The sequence below is a fragment of the Bubalus bubalis genome, chromosome 6, assembly GCF_019923935.1.
Source record: "Bubalus bubalis isolate 160015118507 breed Murrah chromosome 6, NDDB_SH_1, whole genome shotgun sequence".
Classification (NCBI taxonomy): Eukaryota; Metazoa; Chordata; class Mammalia; order Artiodactyla; family Bovidae; genus Bubalus; species Bubalus bubalis.
The window spans coordinates 50,185,511-50,206,174 of NC_059162.1; the positions used below are offsets into that span (position 1 = coordinate 50,185,511).

Below are 20,664 nucleotides of genomic sequence, written 5' to 3' on the forward strand. Positions count from 1 at the left end.
TTTGCTGCTGAAAAAGACAGACATATTCAAGGAGGTGGGGAAAATACTTACCAAACAATAACTTTATTTCTCAAGAATACTAAAAATTTTGTTTCTCTCTCCAAAAGATTTTAAAAATCTCAACAAAAGACACAATATAATAGTTCACTGCTAAAAAATAAACTAAAACACTGCTGAATTAGCTCTGTTATGCCTGCATCCTAAGACTGTAAATTACAAAAATACAAGTAAAACCACATTTTCTGAAAAACCAGTAAACAAAGGACAAAGTCTAGTACTATATACCAAAAGATCAAAATTGTTTTGGGGGGCCTAAGATTCTTGAAACTAGTAAAAATGGTAATAACAGAAATCTCATGCCATCAACCTGTACAGATCATTAAATATAAAAACAATTTATAAAACACATCAGATTTTATTGCTTGAAGAATACAGCATATGAAAATCACAAGAATGTCAAAATGAAAGTCACTAGGATTTGAACATATAATACATTATCAGATGCAGTAAAATATTAATTAACCTGAACTCTGCATCAAAAAAAAGGTCTGGAAAATATCTACGTTTTTTCCTAAGAAACAGATATACTTAAAATAAAAAGTATAAGGATGTTACAGTACAAATTAGAAAAGCCAACACTTATTAACTTATATTTCTTAGACTAGACTACCTTTGGTACTTAAACTTTTAAAAAAACAATCCCTTCTATCTTGTTCAAACGCACTCATGGATACAGTATCAACTTTAACTCAAAACATTCAGCAGGATTAACCTATTTGTGGCATGGAAGAAGTGTATTTAATAAATGTGTAACAATATTTCACTTTTTCTAAAACTGCAAAATATGATCATTAAGAAATCTAATACTTGTACATTTGACTTATTTAGCTCTTCAATTAAAACTGGAATTCTAGCAGCCACAATCTATCTTTAGACCTGGTGAATACACAAATTTAAATGATTTGGCAACTGACATAGTAATTTAGATTACTTCATACTATTTTAAGTGGCTTTTCCATTTTGTTTTCAAAATATAAACACAATAGGCCAGTTCTTCAAAACACTGGATTCCTATAAAAATCACTATCATACTTTACTTATTAGAACCAAATTAAAGCTTTTCCCTTTTAATAAGCAGGTTAAAATTATTTATGTTTCATATAGGGCTAATCAATTATGACACATTTTCTTAAACAAAACATTTTTTAAAGCTATCACTCAATTATGATGGAGATAATGATGCCATTTCAAAGGAAGTATTGGACATTCTAGGCCATCTAGTCAAGAAACTGTAAAAGGAATGCTAAAAACAAACAACAAGGAAACTATAACTACAAGTTAAATTACAAAAAGAATCCCCTCTTATAACAAGCATGCTCATTAACTGTCATTTCTTTCCCCTAGGAAAGGTCTTAATATTCGTGAACCAACCAATGCAACCTAAGCAACTGTTTCACAAGATGGACTAAGCAAGTAATATTATTAATGATTACTGGAGTGAAATACTAAGAATCATGACAGTCCTCAAAACTGGGCAGTCTTTGAAATGTAATAGTGTAGCTAAAGATGAATTATGCTATAATAAAACAAGTTTTTAGCTCTACATAAAATAAAAACAAAATTGAAAACATAACCTACCAAATTTTACAACTACTATTGAACATACTCCTTCCTAATTTTTGAATGCCTTGTTTTGAGATCTTTTTAAACAAGTATATTTATCTGAGCATGTATGTTTATTGCCTGTATACATATACTCATTTTAAAAGACAATCCAAATACTGCAAAATTGAGCTTTTTCACCAACCTGATCTAATGTCTACTATATCACACAGCACCTCCCCCCAATAATTTAAAATTCCCAATTTTTAGTTTAGTTAAAAGGGCAGAGGAAATGCAAATCAAGATTTAGAGCTTCTGTATAAATTTCACTGTATTTTTATAAACTTCAAGTTTTCTGTAACACTGTTTATTGATCAAACAGACTCACTGCTATCTAAAATTTCATAAACACCATTAAAAATTCAAAATTGATATTATACTGAACCTTAAATTTTCAACAGTTCAAAGAGACAGATTTTACATGAATAGCACACAACAGATGAAACTTAACAGCAGATATCCCTAGAATACCAATGGCAAGTCCACCAAGATGCAAAATTACAGATAAGCTTTTTTTTCACTGTTTTCTTGTGTAGGGAAAAACATTTTAAAGGAAATAGAAACTCAGCTGGTGAATTTCAGATATCATCATCATCTTCTTCATCCTGAGAAGATCCTGCCTGGTTGGATGCACTTGCTGATGCAGCAGCAAGCTGTGCTTGTTGGGCAGCTTGCTGCATTTGAAGCCATTCCTGTTGGGCCAATTCCGCTTGTTGCTGTCTAGCCTAAACACAAAAAACATAAAAAAAAATTTTTTTTAAACCTGTAACATGTACACTTTGTATATTAAGCCAACCATAAACTTAGTCATTATTAAACTGGGTATTTTCCAACCACTGTAGTTGTTGTACATCAGGACAACATGAACTCTGTAAGAAAATATGAGAGACTGCGTCTTCTCGATTCTCTTAAGGAGAGTTTCCAAAAGTTTCCATAAAAGTTTTCTATAAGTTTCCTTTTATGTCACATAATGGTTCAACTGAAGAGCCTAAAAAAGTTCACAGAAAAATCACAACATTCTCTCTTTGGTTTTCTTTTCCCTGTATTTGTCTCTCTTTTGTTTCACTTGACTCTTCCGCCCTCTCAACTTATAATTTTGACGTAAATACTTACAATCTAAAAATTGTATCTGTGGTTTAGAATTTCACTAGTACAGTACCTCTGTTACAGAAAAGTACTGAACATAAATGCAATAGCTATCTTGATATTTCTTGTAAGTTTCTATCATAGTTTCCTACCCTATAGATACATTTCTTTCTTCCTCTGTCCCTTTCCCCTCTTTATAAATGCACACATATGTATGTGCACACACACACACACAGAACATACCCTTCCCACATACAAACTAGTGAAAATACTTATCCAGTACTGAATTTAAGTAGGATAGTTAAAAATCCATTCATTTGAAATAACTTCTATAAAAACCACCACTGGATCTGAGAAACCAAGGTACATCCACATGCATTACATGGTTCCTTCCCAATTTAATTTCATCTATTAGCAGAAAAACCATACCAAGAAGGGAAAAATGAATCTGTTCTTGAAAAAAAATCACATAATTTCCCATTAAGAGTTTACCAAAACAATGTTGTTTCTCCATTTCTGCCTTTTTTCAGAATTAATCTTTTAGCCTGGCTCATTCCCTCGTTTAGGAATGGCCAATTGCTTGCCAGTATTTAAAACACACATCAGTTTTCTTGATCTTTCTAGGTCACATTCTCCGCTCTATTTCATAGTCTATAATTCTCTATGCATTCCCATACTTATCTATTTTGTTCTCTAGTTACCTGAGTATATTATCTTTTTTCTCCTCTAGACTTGAGAACAGAAAACGTTTCCATATTCATTGTTGCTTTCCCAACATACAGGCCCCAAGGATTTCTGAATGAATGAATGTTTGTGGGAAAACAATAATGCTCAACATAACCTTAAGATTAAGATTTTTTACCATGTACATTTCTAACTTTTCTTAATAATGTTATGAATTTATTATCCAAACATTCCCTGGGGTAATTCTAATATATAAAAAAATCATTTAATTGTTACCAATTAAGTCCAAATTTCTCAGCCTAGAATTTAGACCCTCCAAATTACGGTCTGCTCCACTATACTTTCTCTAATTTTCTTTCAAAGCATTTCCCTTGTGCTAAAAACAAACAAAAAAAACCCCCACCTATAACATAAAATGTTTTCCAATTATACTTCGTACTCTCCCATTTTTGCTACTTTACTCATGCTGATAGTCAATCTTTTTGAAATCTGATTTTCACCTACTGTAATTCCTCTCTTCCTTTAAGTACTCCTGAAATATTATTTTCATCAGTAAGTTTGTTCCTGACTCCTTCCAGTATTATTTGGGGTCTAATAAGGAGATAGAAGTCACACTAGATAGGGAAACAAAAAGAATGTAAATATAAAAGATCAGTAACCAAGTATAAAGGTGATAACTAGGTAATCGAAGAGGCAAGAAACAAATACTAAGATTTGTGTGTGGCAACTACAGGAAGCAGCCATCAACCTTAAAATTGAAACATGGGAAGAGGCTGAAATTTTTAAAACTTACAAGGTTTGAGGAGCAAACCACAGACTTGAAACTCAGACTTCTGAAGAAGGAGTATATTTGGCTGGTACTACCATCTCTAAGTTTAGAAGAGGGCCCCAAGGTTTGAGACCCACATACCTGAGGAAGGGGATGCATGTTCGGGTTGGTTCTGTAAGTATTAAGAGAAACTGCAAACCAGATTCAGTTGCTGCTACAGGAAAAAACTGATGCAGCCAGGGTGAAGCATTGCTGCGTTGCTCAAAGGAACCTGAAGCCAACTGGAAGTAAAAGAAAGGAACAAGTGCCTTCTTCCACCCAGCCATGTAATCTCCCTTCAGAGCCCCCCACTAGCAGCAGAGTCTAGGGAAGTCAGCTAGAAAAGCAGAAACACGGTTTGCAGACTACTGGGCCCATTCTCAAAGCTAGCACAGGAAGGGGGTTTCATGCTGAAACAACTGCTTAGTAACTGGCACACTTCTACATTAAAATCTGTACTTGGGGATCTCTTTATGTCTTCCTCATGAGTAGTCAATCTCATATAACAGATGTTAAGGTATCTATATTACACCTCCCCTCTGAGATGAAAATGTTTTTTGTGTTTGTTTAGGAAATTAAAGACCAGGTATTCTAGTAACTACTTCTACCTATTTTTATAAAGAAATATGGAAAATATTTCCATAATACACAGGCATATTTACTATTATGGCAGGAATACTCAGAGTTCAAAACAGACTAAGAATGCTTCACAGAAAATACTTGAAAATCGTACGGCAAACCAAACATATCAATTTAATCAACTTAAGAATACCTACTCTGTGGCCTAATCAACCATAAATAGGTATAATTTTGTAGCACAAAAAAATTCAAATAATCTCAAGTCTCTACACAGGTTTTATTTGCAAAGCTGCTTTATCTCAGTTTGTTCATTATATTGTAGTTTGTTCAATAATCTGAAAAGACATGTACTGGCTATACTTAAAATTTAACTGACTTTTTTAGGTACCATTGCCCCATATCAGCACCCATACTTTCCTCACTGAACAAAAAGCACTCTGATACCTTTAAAATCAATACTGATTGATAAATATTATTTGTATTCATGTCCATAAATTAAAAATTTCAGTGGTATTTATTCTAATTTCTTTCCTTCCATTTTGTTTCTTACCCAATCCATCCAAAGTACTTTCCTTCTAAAATGGAAGAGTGAAAGGGAAGTAAATAGGCATTACTTGCTAACCCACTTCTTCTGGAAATTCTCATTATGTTTTAAGACTCCCCCTCCCACATACTAATATGATTCATTTACAATTTACAGTTAACTAACCTCAACATATTAGTGGTACCTCCTTTTCAAATATTTGCTGCTAGCACTGAAAGACAGCTTCAAAAGAGGCTGCTTTTTGTTAGTATGTAAAATAAAGTCTAAATGATTAAGTGAAATGAAAGTTATGAAAAAGATGGTATAATAATTTATCAGTTCCATTCATATTTAAGACTAAAGTATTAATACTATGTGCTCTAGGAAAAGTACTAAGCAGCTACAATAATTTTACTTCTCTTCTGATTTTTCTCACAAGAGCAAAGAAATACTAGGGTATTTTTTATCCATAGGTCAGGGCAAGACAGAAAGGAGATAAGGGAGAAAAAAAAAAAAACAAAGAGATGACAAGGGTAGAAAAGTGAAGACAGAATTTGCAACCAGTGGATTATTTCCTTCATTCAACTTTTTGTCATAGAAATGATAAAGTACATTCATTCCACTTAAAAGTTCCAAAATAAAATTTAAGTAAACAAAATGGTGGCTAGAGTATTAGCACAGTATTGTAGAAAGAGCACAGGTTTTGAAGTCAGAAGATATTTACCCATTTCCTTTGTCTAAGTCTATCCTTCCCAATAAACTAAGCTTCATAAAGACATAACCCTGTCTTTTTTTACACTATTATAAGATTAGCAACTAGCACTGTATCTGGTAAATAGTGAAGACTTATTAATAAATATCTGTAGAACAAATGATCTCATGCAAGTCTCTCCATCTCTGAGTCTGTTTCTTAAAGTGTAAATGGGTACAATAAAATTTGTATTGTTCATTAAAAACTCTGTAAAGTGTATAAAGTATTTAGCAGAGCATCTTTCCCTTCATCAAATATTTACTTTGGCACCCTGTAGGTGATCTACGATAGTAGAGACTCAATAAATAATAGCCAATAGCTTTTTAAAAAAACTTTCAATCCTCCATTGGTACCTCATATTCACATGGATTACAACACTGTTTGCATGTGGTCGTGCCTGCCTCAAAGGCTTTTCTACTTTAGCACCTATTTTCTATGTTGTTGTCAGGATTAAATAATACTGGTAAATCACTTGGCACATGATTAACATATGGTTAGAACTCAATAAACATTCGTAAGCTTTATCTTCCTTATCAGTTTAAATGGTATCTGGTGTCTAGTGCTTGATAACTTAAAATTTAAATACTTTTTAATATAAACCAAACTGGTAGTTAATGAGCTAATCTGGAAAAGACCTAAAATGGTATTTCCTAGTTCTAATTTTAATTATAGTAACTTGTAGCAATTCTCACCTCTTCTATTCAAACCAAACCTGTCTTTCATTTTCAAATGAGAAGCCAGAACTTTGTGGGGGGAAAACAGCCCCACTTCTCCCCCTCCCCTTTTTTTTTCATAATGGTGAATAGATTCTTGAACCTCCTCAAACTTCAGAATCATAATTTGGAAGATCAAGGCTGAAGTAAATGATTTCAAAAGTCTGTTCCGCCCCTAGAGTTCTGTGCTTCCCTGACTCATCAATTTAACTCAGTCATTTATTCAACAAATATTTACTGAATACTCCCCCTGTGCTAGTTACCATGTTAGATGGGTGCCAGAGATACAATTAATAATAGGTCCAGCCGTCAGGGAGGTTACAAACTAATGGCAGGGACAGACAATTAAAAAGGACCACAAAGCACTATTCCTATGATGAAATATCTCTATGGAACTGAAACACTATTTTACATCCTCTTTACCACAGAATCACCTCTGACCCAGTGATTTAGGTCGAAATTTCAAGATCTTCCCACTGGAAAGTGAGTTCAATGCTTTATTTCAAAAAAGTATGTACTTATAGACAGTTTGCTTGAGCAATCTGAGCATTTCAGTAGTACCCAGAAATGGAATGGACTATTTTTTAAGCTGTTCTTGTAAATCTTCAAGTTCGTAATTCCTTGCTCCTGCCTTTGCAGGGTAAGTAGGAAGGAGGTACAGAGAAGAGCAAGTGAAAATATCATTAAGATATCTCAGTCCCTGATGATAAATTTAGCCTTGGACAGTGATCTGCATTCTTAATGACGAGGTTTTTAAGCTCTCAGTCTTACATGGAGTGAATATTCAGTCATTCAAGGATCACTGTAGGGTTTCCCTCGTGACTCAGTGGTAATTCGCCTGCCAATGCAGGAGACACGGGTTCAATCCTTGACCCGGAAAGATCCCACATGCTGTGGAACAGTTAAGCCTGTGTATCACAACTACTGAGCCTGTGCTGTAGAGCCCAGGAGCTGCAACGACTGAAGCCTGTGCGCCCTGGAGCCCAAGCTCCATGACAAGAGACTCCACCGCAAGGAGAAGCTCCAGCACTGCAACTAGAGAGTAGCCCCTGCTAACTGCAACTACAGAAAAGTTCACATACCAATGAAGACCCAGCACAGCCAAACATAAATAAATAAATAAATAATTTTTTTTAAAAAAGAAAAGAATCACTGTACACTGTAACTACCTTCTCCCCAGCTTCAAGGAACCTGGCAGAGAAGGAGGGAAGGCCAATTTTTCCCTCTCAATTTCTTGTTCTTGCCTGTGGGTATTCTGGACCAGGCCCAGTGCATCCCATGCCTGAATGGAAAGGATTGATGGAAAGCTTTTTCTTTGCATCAGCATGGGGTATATGTGCATATTGGTTGTTGTGTTACTCACTCCACGTGGAAGCTGTGTTGCATGCTGCATGGGATTCTTCATCTCCTAATCCTCATCCCTAGGTATTTTTATCAGATAATGAATGCTGCCAGCCTTTGTTGCCTCTGCTATAATACGAAGGCACAGTGAGCCATGGAGACGAAGGGTAAGAGACACTATAGCAGTCATCTTTGGAAAATATGATCTTCCACAGAGGGATGATCCAAAATACATTACAGAGCTTGTTTCTACTGTCACCAAGGGACCTGGAAGGGAATGAAGAAGGTATCCAGGATTCTGACAATGGGCTAAGGCAGGCCAAGAAGATGGCAGAGCAGTAACACTGGAGAAATTCTGAGAGGCTAGTCACAAACTCCTGGAGGAGGAAATGGCAACCCACTCCAGTGTTCTTGCCTGGAGAATCCCAGGGACGGGGAAGGCTGGTGGGCTGCCGTCTCTGGGGTCGCACAGAGTCGGACACGACTGAAGCGACTTAGCGGCAGCAGCAGCAGTCACAAACTCCACTCAATTCCAGCTCCCGGTGGTCTCCTTTTTCAAAAAATAGAGGGAAATAACAAATAGTTCTTGTTGCTAATCCTCCACAGACTGGACAATAGAAAAAGCAAAAAAGGAGAAAAGTTTTCTGCCTTTCTCTGTTCCACTGACCCTTCAAAGTTTTAAAGATCAGAGTGTTTTAAAGGTGTGGTAAAGACCTAAGTTAACTAAAAAGTAAATGTGAGTCAGGTTTTTTTATATGCCATTCGCCTAAAAATTTGATAAAATATTTTCTCACCAGTCCATCAGTTTAAATCTTACGAATGTTTAGGTATACTTTTCATGCTTTTAAATGGTCATTCTGCCTGAAAAAAACATCAAAGTAAAGTCTCAGTAGTCATTTGGAGTTGTTCTCCTCAGAAAACAGGTTGCTGCAAATATTTACTTTCATGTAAAGTAAACCGCTGGCCAAATAGTCAAATTGGCCAGATCTAACATCAGACTCTATGATTAAACAATCAGCCACAAAAACAAAATTCTTTGGACATGCATATTGACGGGAAATGATTTTAGAAAACTATGATTTTGGTGTTCAAAAAGGGTCAGATTCACATGAAATAATTTAATATGTGTTACTTACTTTTGCAAATAATTCCTGTTGCTGTCTCAATAATTCTTCTTCAGGAATGCCAAGATTTTCCAAACGAGAACTGGCCTTTCTTCTTTTTAATGCTACTGTCTTGCATTCTTGTAAGACTTCTTTTACTTCACTGATATAAGAGCCAAAGCCTAAACTTTCTAGTGCTGGGAAAATGAAAATATGAAAACATCAGAAAGTGATAACACACCACTTTTTCTTCACCAATGGAATATTTTGTGAAGCTTGCCAATGGGGGGGGGGTGGGGGGAGGTATTTGGAGGGGCAGACTATTGTCTTCTAATAATTTTACATATTTTACAGTGCACAATAATCATCCATATGGCTAAGACAAAATATTTTATCAGCTTTCTTAATATTAGATTGCAAATTAGTTAAAACTTAAGGAACATATCAAGGCACAGGCCTTCACTTTTCCTTTTCTTTTTAGTTTTTTAAAAACTAAAGCATTTCCTGTGAGGAAAGAAAAAAAAGGCCCAATGTAAGAACATGTGGTTTTACTAAGAAAATATTTTTTCCTATACCACTCATAGTAAATAAATCATTAAGTCTGTCATTTTCTTAAAGAATACAAAAAAAGGAAATATTTGGAATATATTTGTTAATAAAACGGCTTAGAAAAAGTAGGCTGGGAACATAAGCTTTATCTAACTTACAGTAGGATGGAGGAAAGAATAGTTAAGTTCTTTTGTCTAATATACCAACAGGAAACTATTTTTAGCAAAGACACTCAACCTGCCAAGTTTAAGAAATACTGCTGGAAATAACTTTTGAAATTCGGAATTTATTCAGTCAAAGACCCTGAAAAATCAAACTTACAAGAAATACTGCAAAAATATTTAAAGTGATGTGGCAGAAAAACTGAGATAAGGGAAGACTATAAGGATAAAAGAAACATCAACAAAATATTCTATTTTTTCACATTTAGAAAGAAAAATTTATAAGAAAATAAAGCCTTCTGTAATCTAGAAAGACAAAGCATAAAATTTCCTTTTGGTTCACAGTATTTAAAATTATATAGTTCTCTATATAATTGACTAATGCCCCAAAGTCATATTTTGCTTTCTGAACCAACAATGAAATACAGGTGATAAAAAACATAGTAAATGAACTTAAATTATTTTTACAGACTTTCAACAGTTATGATGAACCAGGCTCCCTCAGTAAAGATGCCCTAAGTTCTCACTGAATTTGCTTTTCAGGGAGAATACCAAATATACCTTTAAAATGTACATTCCCATGTAAGCTGAGGTTTTTAAAGGCATTTTGAGTGATTTACAGTTTTAAATTATTTCGTATGTTAAGCTGTTTTCATCAACCATCTTTAGAAATAACCTGATGTCAAGAAGTAGACTGCTACTACCTGAATTTTAACTTAGGAGATCCCATCTTTTGACCCTCCCCAAATTTCAATAAGACATTATTCTGAGTTCTATTTACCAAATTACCAAATTAACTACCACCTAATTCCTGGCCTCAAGGAGTTTGGGGGTATAGTAGGAAATTAAGTGAAAACTAGGCAGCCTAAATATTTTACTTGAATTGATAGACATGATTTTTTAAGTGTTACTGCTAGAAGCCAAAGTTTTTCATTTGTATTTTCTCTTTTTAAAGGCACGAGCATAGCAGTATATTTGCAATAATACTGGCTGGAAATAATATCAAAAGAAACTAGTAAATGACTTATGGTATCCCACTACAATCTAAAGAAAAGTTTTATTTCCTTAGCCCTACAACAAGATCCTCCAGGATCTAGCCCCAGCTACCTTTCCAGCTTTATTTCTGCCATTAAATCCCTGAATACTTTGCTAAACCTGACCACTAAGTGTTTCCCAATAGGCACTGGTTTCGCACATTCATGCTGACAGTAATTCATTTACAATCCAGATCAAACTCTGTCTTCAAATTAAGCCTGATCCTTCTAGACAGAAATCAGTTCAATTCAGTGGCTCAGTAGTGTCCGACTCTTTGTGACCCCATGGACTGTAGCACACCAGGCTTCCCTGTCCATCACGAACTCGTGGAGCTTGCTCAAACTCACGTCCATTGAGTCCGTGATGCCATCCAACCATCTCATCCTCTGTTGTCCCCTTCTCCTCCTGCCTTCAATCTTTCCCATCATCAGGGTCTTCTCAAATGAGTCAGTCCTTCACATCAGGTGGCCAAAGTATTGGGAGTTTCAGCTTCAGCATCAGTCCTTCTATTGAATACCCAGAGTTGATTTCCTTCAGAATGGACTGGATCTCCCTGCAGTCCAAGGGACTCTGAAGAGTCTTCTCCAACACCACACTTCAAAAGCATCAATTCTTTGGGACTCAGCTTTCTTTACAGTCCAACTCTCACATTCACACATAACTGGAAAAACCACAGCTTTGACTAGACGGATGTTTGTTAGCAAAGTTAATGTCCCTGCTTTTTAATATGCTGTCTAGGTGGGTCATAACTTTTCTTCTAAGGAGCAAGCATCTTTTAATTTCATGGCTTCAGTCACCATCTGCAGTGCTTTTGGAGCCCCCAAAAATAAAGTCTCTCACTGCTTCCACTGTTTCCCCATCTATTTCCCATGAAGAGAGGGGACCAGATGCCATGATCTTAGTTCTTTGAATGTTGAGTTTAAGCCAACTTTTTCACTCTCCTCTTTCACTTTCATTAAGAGGCTCTTTAGTTCTTCGCTTTCTGCCATAAGGGTGGTGTCATCTGCGTATGTGACGTTATTGATATTTCTCCCAGCAATCTTGATTCCAGCTTGTGCTTCATCCAGCCCAGCATTGTGCATGATGTACTCTGCATATAAGTTAAATAAGCAGGGTGACAACATACAGCTTTGACATACTCCTTTCCTGATTTGGAACCAGTCCATTGCTCCACGTCTGGTTCTAACTGTTGCTTCTTGACCTGCATACAGACTTCTCAGGAGGCAGGTCAGGTGGTCTGGTAATTCCATCTCTTTAAGAATTTTCCAAAGTTTATTGTGAGCCACACAGTCAAAGGCTTTAATGTAGCAGAAATAGAAGTTTTTCTGGAATTCTCTTGCTTTTATACAGAAGTAATCTCCCCTTTTTGAAAAGAGAATTTGAAACTTGGTTCTCACTGTATTTGTATAACCTTGGATATGCTGCCTAATATCTATGCTTCAATTTTCCATCTCTAAAATGAGAACAGTGTCTATTTCATAATATCTTCCTACAATCAGAAACACTATAATGGTTAAGCATGCAGCCCCTAAGGCTGCCAGGAATTGACTCCCAGCTCTTAGATTAGCTGTGTGACTTAAGTTCTTTCACCCCTGGTCTTAGAAAACAAGAATAACAGTACCTACATTTCATCAGATCATGTTGTTATGAAAAATAAATGAATTAATATAAACAAAGAGCTAAGAACAGAGTTTAGCCCACAGAAGGAGCAAAATAAAGCATTCATTATTATATTATCATACTTTATTACTTTAAGGGTTAGAGGAATCAACAAGTAGTTAACTGAAGGCATTTAACACAATGTCCAACACGGAGGAGTTCCTTACCTAACCTGGACTATGTATTATTCATGTTCAGTTTTTAAATTTATTTATTTTTTCTCTTACATTTTAAAGTGTACGCTAGTAAGTGTACAGGACCCAAATAAATGTATGGCTATGCACTGTTGCTGCTGTTGTTTAGTCACTCAGTTGTGTCCAACTCCTTGTGAACCTATACACTAAAGCCCACCAAGCTTCTCTGTCCGTGGGATTCTCTAGACAAGATATAATGGAGTGGGTTGCCATTTCCTACTCCAGGGGATCTTCCCAACCTAGGGATCGAACCTGCACTTTTTGCACTGGCAGGAAGGTTCTTTACCACTGAGCCACCAGGGAAGCCACACAGCTACTACCACCCCATTAAATTCTAGCTAAACAAGTATATTAAATTCACAAAATTGATCCGTGAAAAAAATAATAAAAAAATAAATTCACAAAAGTAACAAATCAATGCAATAGAGAGACAACTCTTCAAAATGTCATGAGTTCAAAATTAGATATTAAGAACTTCAATCCAATCTACCTTAAACCATGGAGGGCCTGGGTTAAAAAAAAGAAAAAAGAATCGCTATTAAAATCATTAAGGTTGACCCTGTATGCAAGACAGCAAAAGAGACACAGATGTATAGAACAGTCTTATGGACTCTGTGGGAGAGGGTGAGGGTGGGATGATTTGGGAGAATGGCATTGAAACATGTATAATATCATATGTGAAACGAATCACCAGTCCAGGTTCGATGCATGAATCAGGATGCTTGAGGCTGGTGCGCTGGGATGACCCAGAAGGATGGTACGGGGAGGGAGGTGGAAGGGGGGTTCAGATTGGGGAACACGTGTACACCTGTGGTGGATTCATGTTGATGTATGGCAAAACCAATACAATATTGCAAAGTAATTAGCCTCTAATTAAAATAAATAAATTTATATTAAAAAATCATTAAAGTTGAGAACACTGCTTTCAAAAGAAAACTGCAAGTAAATCCAAGATTAACATTAAATATTATTGAAAAAGCTGTGCTCTCAACACTGAGCACACTGTACTCTCAAAAAAATGGTTCAACAAGAGCAGCCATAAATTTAATCTCAAAACTGTACTGACTAATCCTAATTTTAAACACATTTGGCTAACAAATATGATTAACCGGATATAGCATCCCAAAGAAAGGCAATGCCAAAGAACGCTCAAACTACAGCACAATTGTACTCATCTCACATGCCAGTAAAGTAATACTCAAAATTCTCCAAGCCAGGCTTCAGCAATATGTGAACTGTGAACTTCCTGACGTTCAAGCTGGTTTTAGAAAAGGCAGAGGAACCAGAGATCAAATTGCCAACATCCGCTGGATCATGGAAAAAGCAAGAGAGTTCCAGAAAAACATCTATTTCTGCTTTATGGACTATGCCAAACCCTCTGACTGTGTGGATCACAATAAACTGTGGAAAATTCTGAAAGAGATGGGAATATCAGACCACCTGACCTGCCTCTTGAGAAATCTGTATGCAGGTCAGGAAGCAACAGTTAGAACTGGACATGGAACAACAGACTGGTTCCAAATAGGAAAAGGAGTACGTCAAGGCTGTATATTATCACCCTGCTTATTTAACTTCTATGCAGAGTACATCATGAGAAACGCTGGACTGGAAGAAACACAAGCTGGAATCAAGGTTGCTGGGAGAAATATCAATAACCTCAGATATGCAGATGACACCACCCTTATGGCAGAAAGTGAAGAGGACCTAAAAAGCCTCTTGATGAAAGTTAAAGTGGAGAGTGAAAAAGTGGGCTTAAAGCTCAACATTCAGAAATCGAAGATCATGGCATCCGGTCCCATCACTTCATGGGAAATAGATGGGGAAACAGTGGAAACAGTGTCAGACTTTATTTTGGGGGGCTCCAAAATCAATGCAGATGGTGACTGCAGCCATGAAATTAAAAGGCACTTACTCCTTGGAAGGAAAGTTATGACCAACCTAGATAGCATATTCAAAAGCAGAGACATTACTTTGCCAACAAAGGTCCGTCTAGTCAAGGCTATGGTTTTTCCTGTGGTCATGTATGGATGTGAGAGTTGAACTGTGAAGAAGGCTGAGCCCCGAAGAATTGATGCTTTTGAACTGTGGTGTTGGAGAAGACTCTTGGGAGTCCCTTGGACTGCAAGGAGATCCAACCAGTCCATTCTGAAGGAGATCAGCCCTGGGATTTCTTTGGAAGGAGTGATGCTGAAGCTGAACTCCAGTACTTTGGCCACCTCATGCAAAGAGCTGACTCATTGGAAAAGACTCTGATGCTGGGAGGGATTGGGGGCAGGAGGAGAAGGGGACGACAGAGGATGAGATGGCTGGATGGCATCACTGATTCGATGGACGTGAGTCTGAGTGAACTCCGGGAGTTGGTGATGGACAGGGAGGCCTGGCATGCTGCGATTCATGGGGTCGCGAAGAGTTGGACACGACTGAGCGACTGAACTAAACTGAACTGAAACAGGGATATTTTACATCTGTTATCATGCAGTAGTAATACCCCCATTTTACATAAAGGAGAATCTTAAAGGATAAGGGAAATGTCTCCTAAACAGGACCATCTTAGCTGTGCAGGTTGTTCAGTGCACAACAGCAACGTATCTGGGAGAGCCATTCATACTGTAAACATCATAGCTTTAAACTCTTACTATGGCACTTTTTCTGTCAGATGATAATAAAGGTTTTCAAGGAAGGAGTATTTTTTTCCAATTGGTACAAAGGGATTTTATGGACTGCTGATGGCCCTGGCTCTAAGGATCTCAGAGTAAAAGCTAAAACAATAAAAATAAATAAAATGAATAATAGTACAGCTATTTTTAAATTTGTGGATAAAACACGTATCACTTGTTTCTCAGAGGTATGCTGTTATCTACCTTAAAACGGTATTCAGAAAAGCATACAGCATATTAGTGGGGAAAAATCCCTTAGCAATATTTTTTCAATTTGAAAGACAGTTATGACTACTTAAAAAAAAAAAAGGTAAAAATGTACACCCAACAACAATTTTAGCATAGGCATATCTTATATTTTACAGTAATGATGTACTCCCCAAAAGTTTTGTTATAACATGAATTTGTGTGAATTATTTTATCCTTCAAATGCATAGTGCATGCTTTTCATTTAAAGAAACTAAAATACAAAAAATGGCATTCTCTAATTTCTCTCCTTTCTTTTGTTTGTACGTTAGGGGAGGGAGGTACTGTAGTTCACTTAAAATACATTAAAAGAAGGTAGGCCAAAGTGATTTCTTGGCTTAATGGCCTAACAAAGACCTTTAAGAATCATGTCATCTATGGCAGCGGTCCCTAAACTTTTTGGCCTCAGGGACCAGTTTTGTGGAAGACAATTTTTCCATGGTGGTAATGCAAGTGATGATGAGTGGCAGATGAAGCTTCCTGCTCATCCACTGCTCACCCTCCTGCTGTGTGGCCCAGTTCTAACCAGGGTTTGGGGATCCCTTCTCTATGGTATGACCACTCCTTGGAATCCGGGACAACAATGAGAGATGGATGGCAGAGCAAGAATCAAATATCATTCATCTTTATATCCTTAGCAGTATCTAGCACAGTGTCAATTCAAAAGTTAACTGTTGGGTGGCAGAAGAAAAACAAAAACAAAAAACACTGATTTTAAAGAAGATAGTAAAGTCCTAACTTGAAAAGTACCTGTGTGCGATAAATTGTTCAATGCAAATTACATGTGTCCCTTCAGGAAAAAAGTATCAGTATGGATGCTTATCTAGGCAACACAATACTATTCTCATTATTATTACTATTATTACAATACAACTTCTTTGCAATCACTCAGATCCCCTGATTGCAAAACTACTTCAAATCCACTCTCCAAAACAGACTGTGGTTGAAGCTTTAGAACAAGGATACTTAAAGTATGGTCTGTGGATTTGTACCATAACTGTTTCATCATGTAATTGTCTGCAATGAGTTAAGTACTGTAACTCAAACTAAGCATTTTAAGAGCCTTCACAGCAAAACTGTAGCTATGTGAAGTGATGGCTGTGTTAACTAATTTGATTGTGATAATTAATTTATAATATATACACACACCAAATCATTAGGTTGTAAACTTCACACTTACACAATGTTATATGTCAATTATAGTTCAAAAAGCTGGGAAAAAAGAAACTTCATAGCAATTTGACAGTAATTTTATTTCTATTGAGTGCAATATCAAAAGTTTTCATTTTGTTTTTCTAGTGACTCATTTTTATTGTATTTTACCAAGTACCAGCGTGAGAGGGATTGGAGCAATACAACTGCTGAAGTGAATCCTCAGAGACTTTTTCAAACTTTCACTAACTTGCAGTTACTATTCTCAAAAAAGTAAGAAAGAAAAGGTAGCAACAGATTTAAAATGCAGAAATAAAAATAATATCATTTAAAATATTCCTATTTACACTTTCTCTTTACAAATGGCATCATGACATAAGGTTAAACATAACAGACCTTCAGCTTTACATTTTAATCAGTATCATATAAAGTTTTTACATTGTAGCATATATATCATATAAGTTTCTCAATTCTAACAGTAATTGCTAATTATACCTGAAACCATTAAGTATTATTTATACATAAATGGGGAAACCTAAGTTAACAGATTTGCCTAAGGCCAAACCCTTCACAGTATACTTTGCAGTTCTTAACACTCAATGTCAGTTCTTTCCATAATGCAACAGAACATGTTAGAACTCATTTAAGAATGTGTTCACAGAAACCCAGAAGCAAAATAAAAACATCTTTTAAGTGTAGAACTCCCTCTATTTGTGTGTATGTTATCTTCAACGCAAGTCCATGTTCTTAAAATAAGCAAAATATTTGTATTAATTTTTTTTATATTTTAACTAGGTTATATAACTTCAGATTTACTGGCAATAAAATTTGTTCAGCTTTAGCTTGCATTTTACAAAACTGCCTCAAAATTTGCTCTGAGAAGGCAAAGTGGCAAGTGAAATGTCCTGAAGCCAAGTCTAGTTCATTAAACTTATTACTAAAAAAGTCCAAACTTAAATACGTGAGAATCAAACCACTTTAAAATGTACACTATTCCACATGGATATATCTTACATTCCTAAATAATCTAATTGACAGAACAGCATTAAAAAATGTCATAATCAGCTTTCCAGTCAGTCTATAAAATTACACCTTAAACACCTAAAAAAAAAACACACCTTAAGGATTTCTTTTAAAAAATTTTAATCACTCAAGACAAAAATTTCTTTAAATGATTACGCAATATGAGATTATAAATATATAAAGTCTATCCCTCTAACTGGGGAGAATTTGGGGTTAAAATGTACATCCTTATCTAACACTTAAAAACAGCAATGTTACAAGAAAACAAAAGTAATTTTATAAAGCTGTAACAGCTCAATACATTATTTTTTTTAATTAATAAATCATCCTCAGTACATAAGGAAAATGCTTTCACTGGAACTTTCTGACTCATACGTTACACTGAATTTAGCATATTCCAAAGTTGAGCTATTTAGCTAGCATACTGCTAGCTACAGCTGCACTATTCTTCCATCATGTCAATCAGAAATCTAAATATATCCTAGAAAAGAATAAACTCTACCCAAGAAGACAGATTGTAAGGCGTTATTAGATTTTTGGAAAGATCCCCACTTCTGTGGTGTAAACAAATGTTTAAGCAGATCCTTTTGAAATCTTTTGCAATTTTCATTAGAAAGGCAATGTTGATAAAAGATCTGTTTTCTCTTTTATGAATTATAAAAGGAAATTACAGCTATTTGTGTTGGACAATCTTGTGAAAGATTTGTGACAATTGCACATATAATGTAAAAAAAAAACACAAGAGGAAAAATAGACAACTTGGCTTTCATTTTACTTGCCAGAGCACTCTAAACAAGTAGAAGACTAGCTTTAAAGTCAAATATACCTTTTCCTAGGGATTTTTCTCCTTATGTACTGAAATGGAAATGTCAGAGTATGTTTTATATATCAGTAAGAATCAAAAATAAAATTACAGAAGTCATTTCAAAAATGAAATGACAAAATACGTCTATCAATAATTACCGTAAAATACTGTATATAGTGAATATGAGCAGATGTGTCCTCTACTTCAGTATAACAGGAAAGTCACCTTTTAAAAAGTTAGTAACAATAAAATGGTAGATAACTGCCTGCCTACCAAAATTAAATTAACAATGAATCCTTTTTTTCTGACTTCAAAAGCGATCCAGAAATTGTTAGAATTTTAATTGGGTTATTATAAAAGGCAAGCTATCACTTCAAAATTGACCACAACCTTCCCATATGATTATATATACCAGTCACAGAAAGTGCTTCCCAAAACATTATGACTAGTTATGCTGAAACAAACCAACCATCAGAATATGGTCCTCCAAAGCCCTATTAACTGAACTAAATCCTTTCCAAGATGCAAGAGGAGAAATTGTTAAACTTTCAGAAGTGTTCAATAAACGCTTAAGCCTATACAGCTAAACGGAGAGGACAGCAGGAAACAAAAGGGAATGTTCCACGAAAAAAAAATCTCACAGTCTTTAAACCCAAGCTTTAAAAACCTACCTCTATGGAACAATGCAAGCTATGGAAGGAAGGAAGGAAGGTTAAAGAATACTGACTGCTTCTTTTTTACAGAATAGAACTGGAGTACTTTAGCAACTTGTTGATGAACGGTAGGGACCATGAAACCATTTTTAAAGCGGAAAATATACTCCAGTCAATACTAATAAACTTTACAATTGTGAACATTCACGTTAAGAATACTTTTATTCATGTTCTGAAAATTGATCTTTTCTTCTACACTGGTGAAAAAGGTCGGGTGGGAAAGGGGTGCCCTCTCCACTCAAGCTTGAACTTCCTGTCTGAATTCTAATTCTCCAAGAACTTCTGGCTTCCTCTCTCAGTTGTCATGATCCAGGTTTCACTTTAGGCAGGCAAAGTTCTTGTTGCTTAGGTTTACCTGGCTGTAAGCTGAGACCGCTACTACTACTTTCTTAGGGGGAATGTTAGCCGACTTAATCGCCTGCAGCACTCACCTGCGTTTGGTGTTTGAAAAGGACCACGAGAATACTACAGAGGTCTGAAGGCACAGGCTGCCTCCATGCCCGCAATGGCTTTTCAGTTACCAATACTAACCAGGGGACAGAACTGAAGGCTTTGACATGAACGCGTCAAGCGACCAGCAGGCTGTCCCCGGCCCTTCTTTGAAACAAAATCCCACAAATACCACTTACCTTGTATGACGTGCTCTGGCGAGATGGTTTTCTTTTCCGATTTGTTGCAAATCTCATTGGCTTCAGAAGATATAAGGTGAATGAATTCAGTGCAGCAGTTCACCACCAGCTCCCGGGCATCGTTGGCCACCCGGACATTGGGGAGAGTCTCTTTGATCATCTTATTGATAGCAGCTCTGGGTATAGTGAGATCATCATCGTTGCCAGATGAGGAAGCCATCGCACCTTCTCTCTCGCGCCCCGACTTTTAAAAACTCCTCAACTCTGGTCCAAGACGATTTTTCAAAAGGCCGCCCTCAGAGAGCGATCCAGGAGTCCCTCTGAGATGAGCGTGCAGAAAATTAAGGGGCCAGGGGTGGCTGGAGAGAGAGGGGAACACCCGTGTGTGTGAAAGATTTAAGGCGAGGTTGGGAGCAAAGTTGGAGGTGGGCGGGGGGGGGGAGGGGGTGTTGAGGATTCTGGGGACAGCACTGCCCAGGTCGGAGGGGAAGGCAAGGTGGTCCGGAATCTGAGCACTAGAAAACCCCCTTCGTGTCTCCTCAGAGGGGCGTGCGCTGTCGTCTAACCGTTCCCCAACGGCGCGGAGCAGAG

General features: G+C 36.4%; 1 protein-coding gene across 1 annotated transcript; it reads right to left on the bottom strand.

Annotated features, from left to right (window-relative positions):
* Positions 1-395: 395 nt before the first annotated feature.
* Positions 396-20,293, bottom strand: DR1 (down-regulator of transcription 1). The gene is made up of 3 exons (XM_006061300.4): positions 20,074-20,293; positions 9,284-9,447; positions 396-2,387 (listed from the first exon to the last, which is right to left on the bottom strand). Exons 1-3 carry the CDS (start codon positions 20,291-20,293, stop codon positions 2,241-2,243), a joined length of 531 nt encoding a protein of 176 aa, XP_006061362.1. The 3' UTR covers positions 396-2,240.
* Positions 20,294-20,664: the final 371 nt, after the last annotated feature.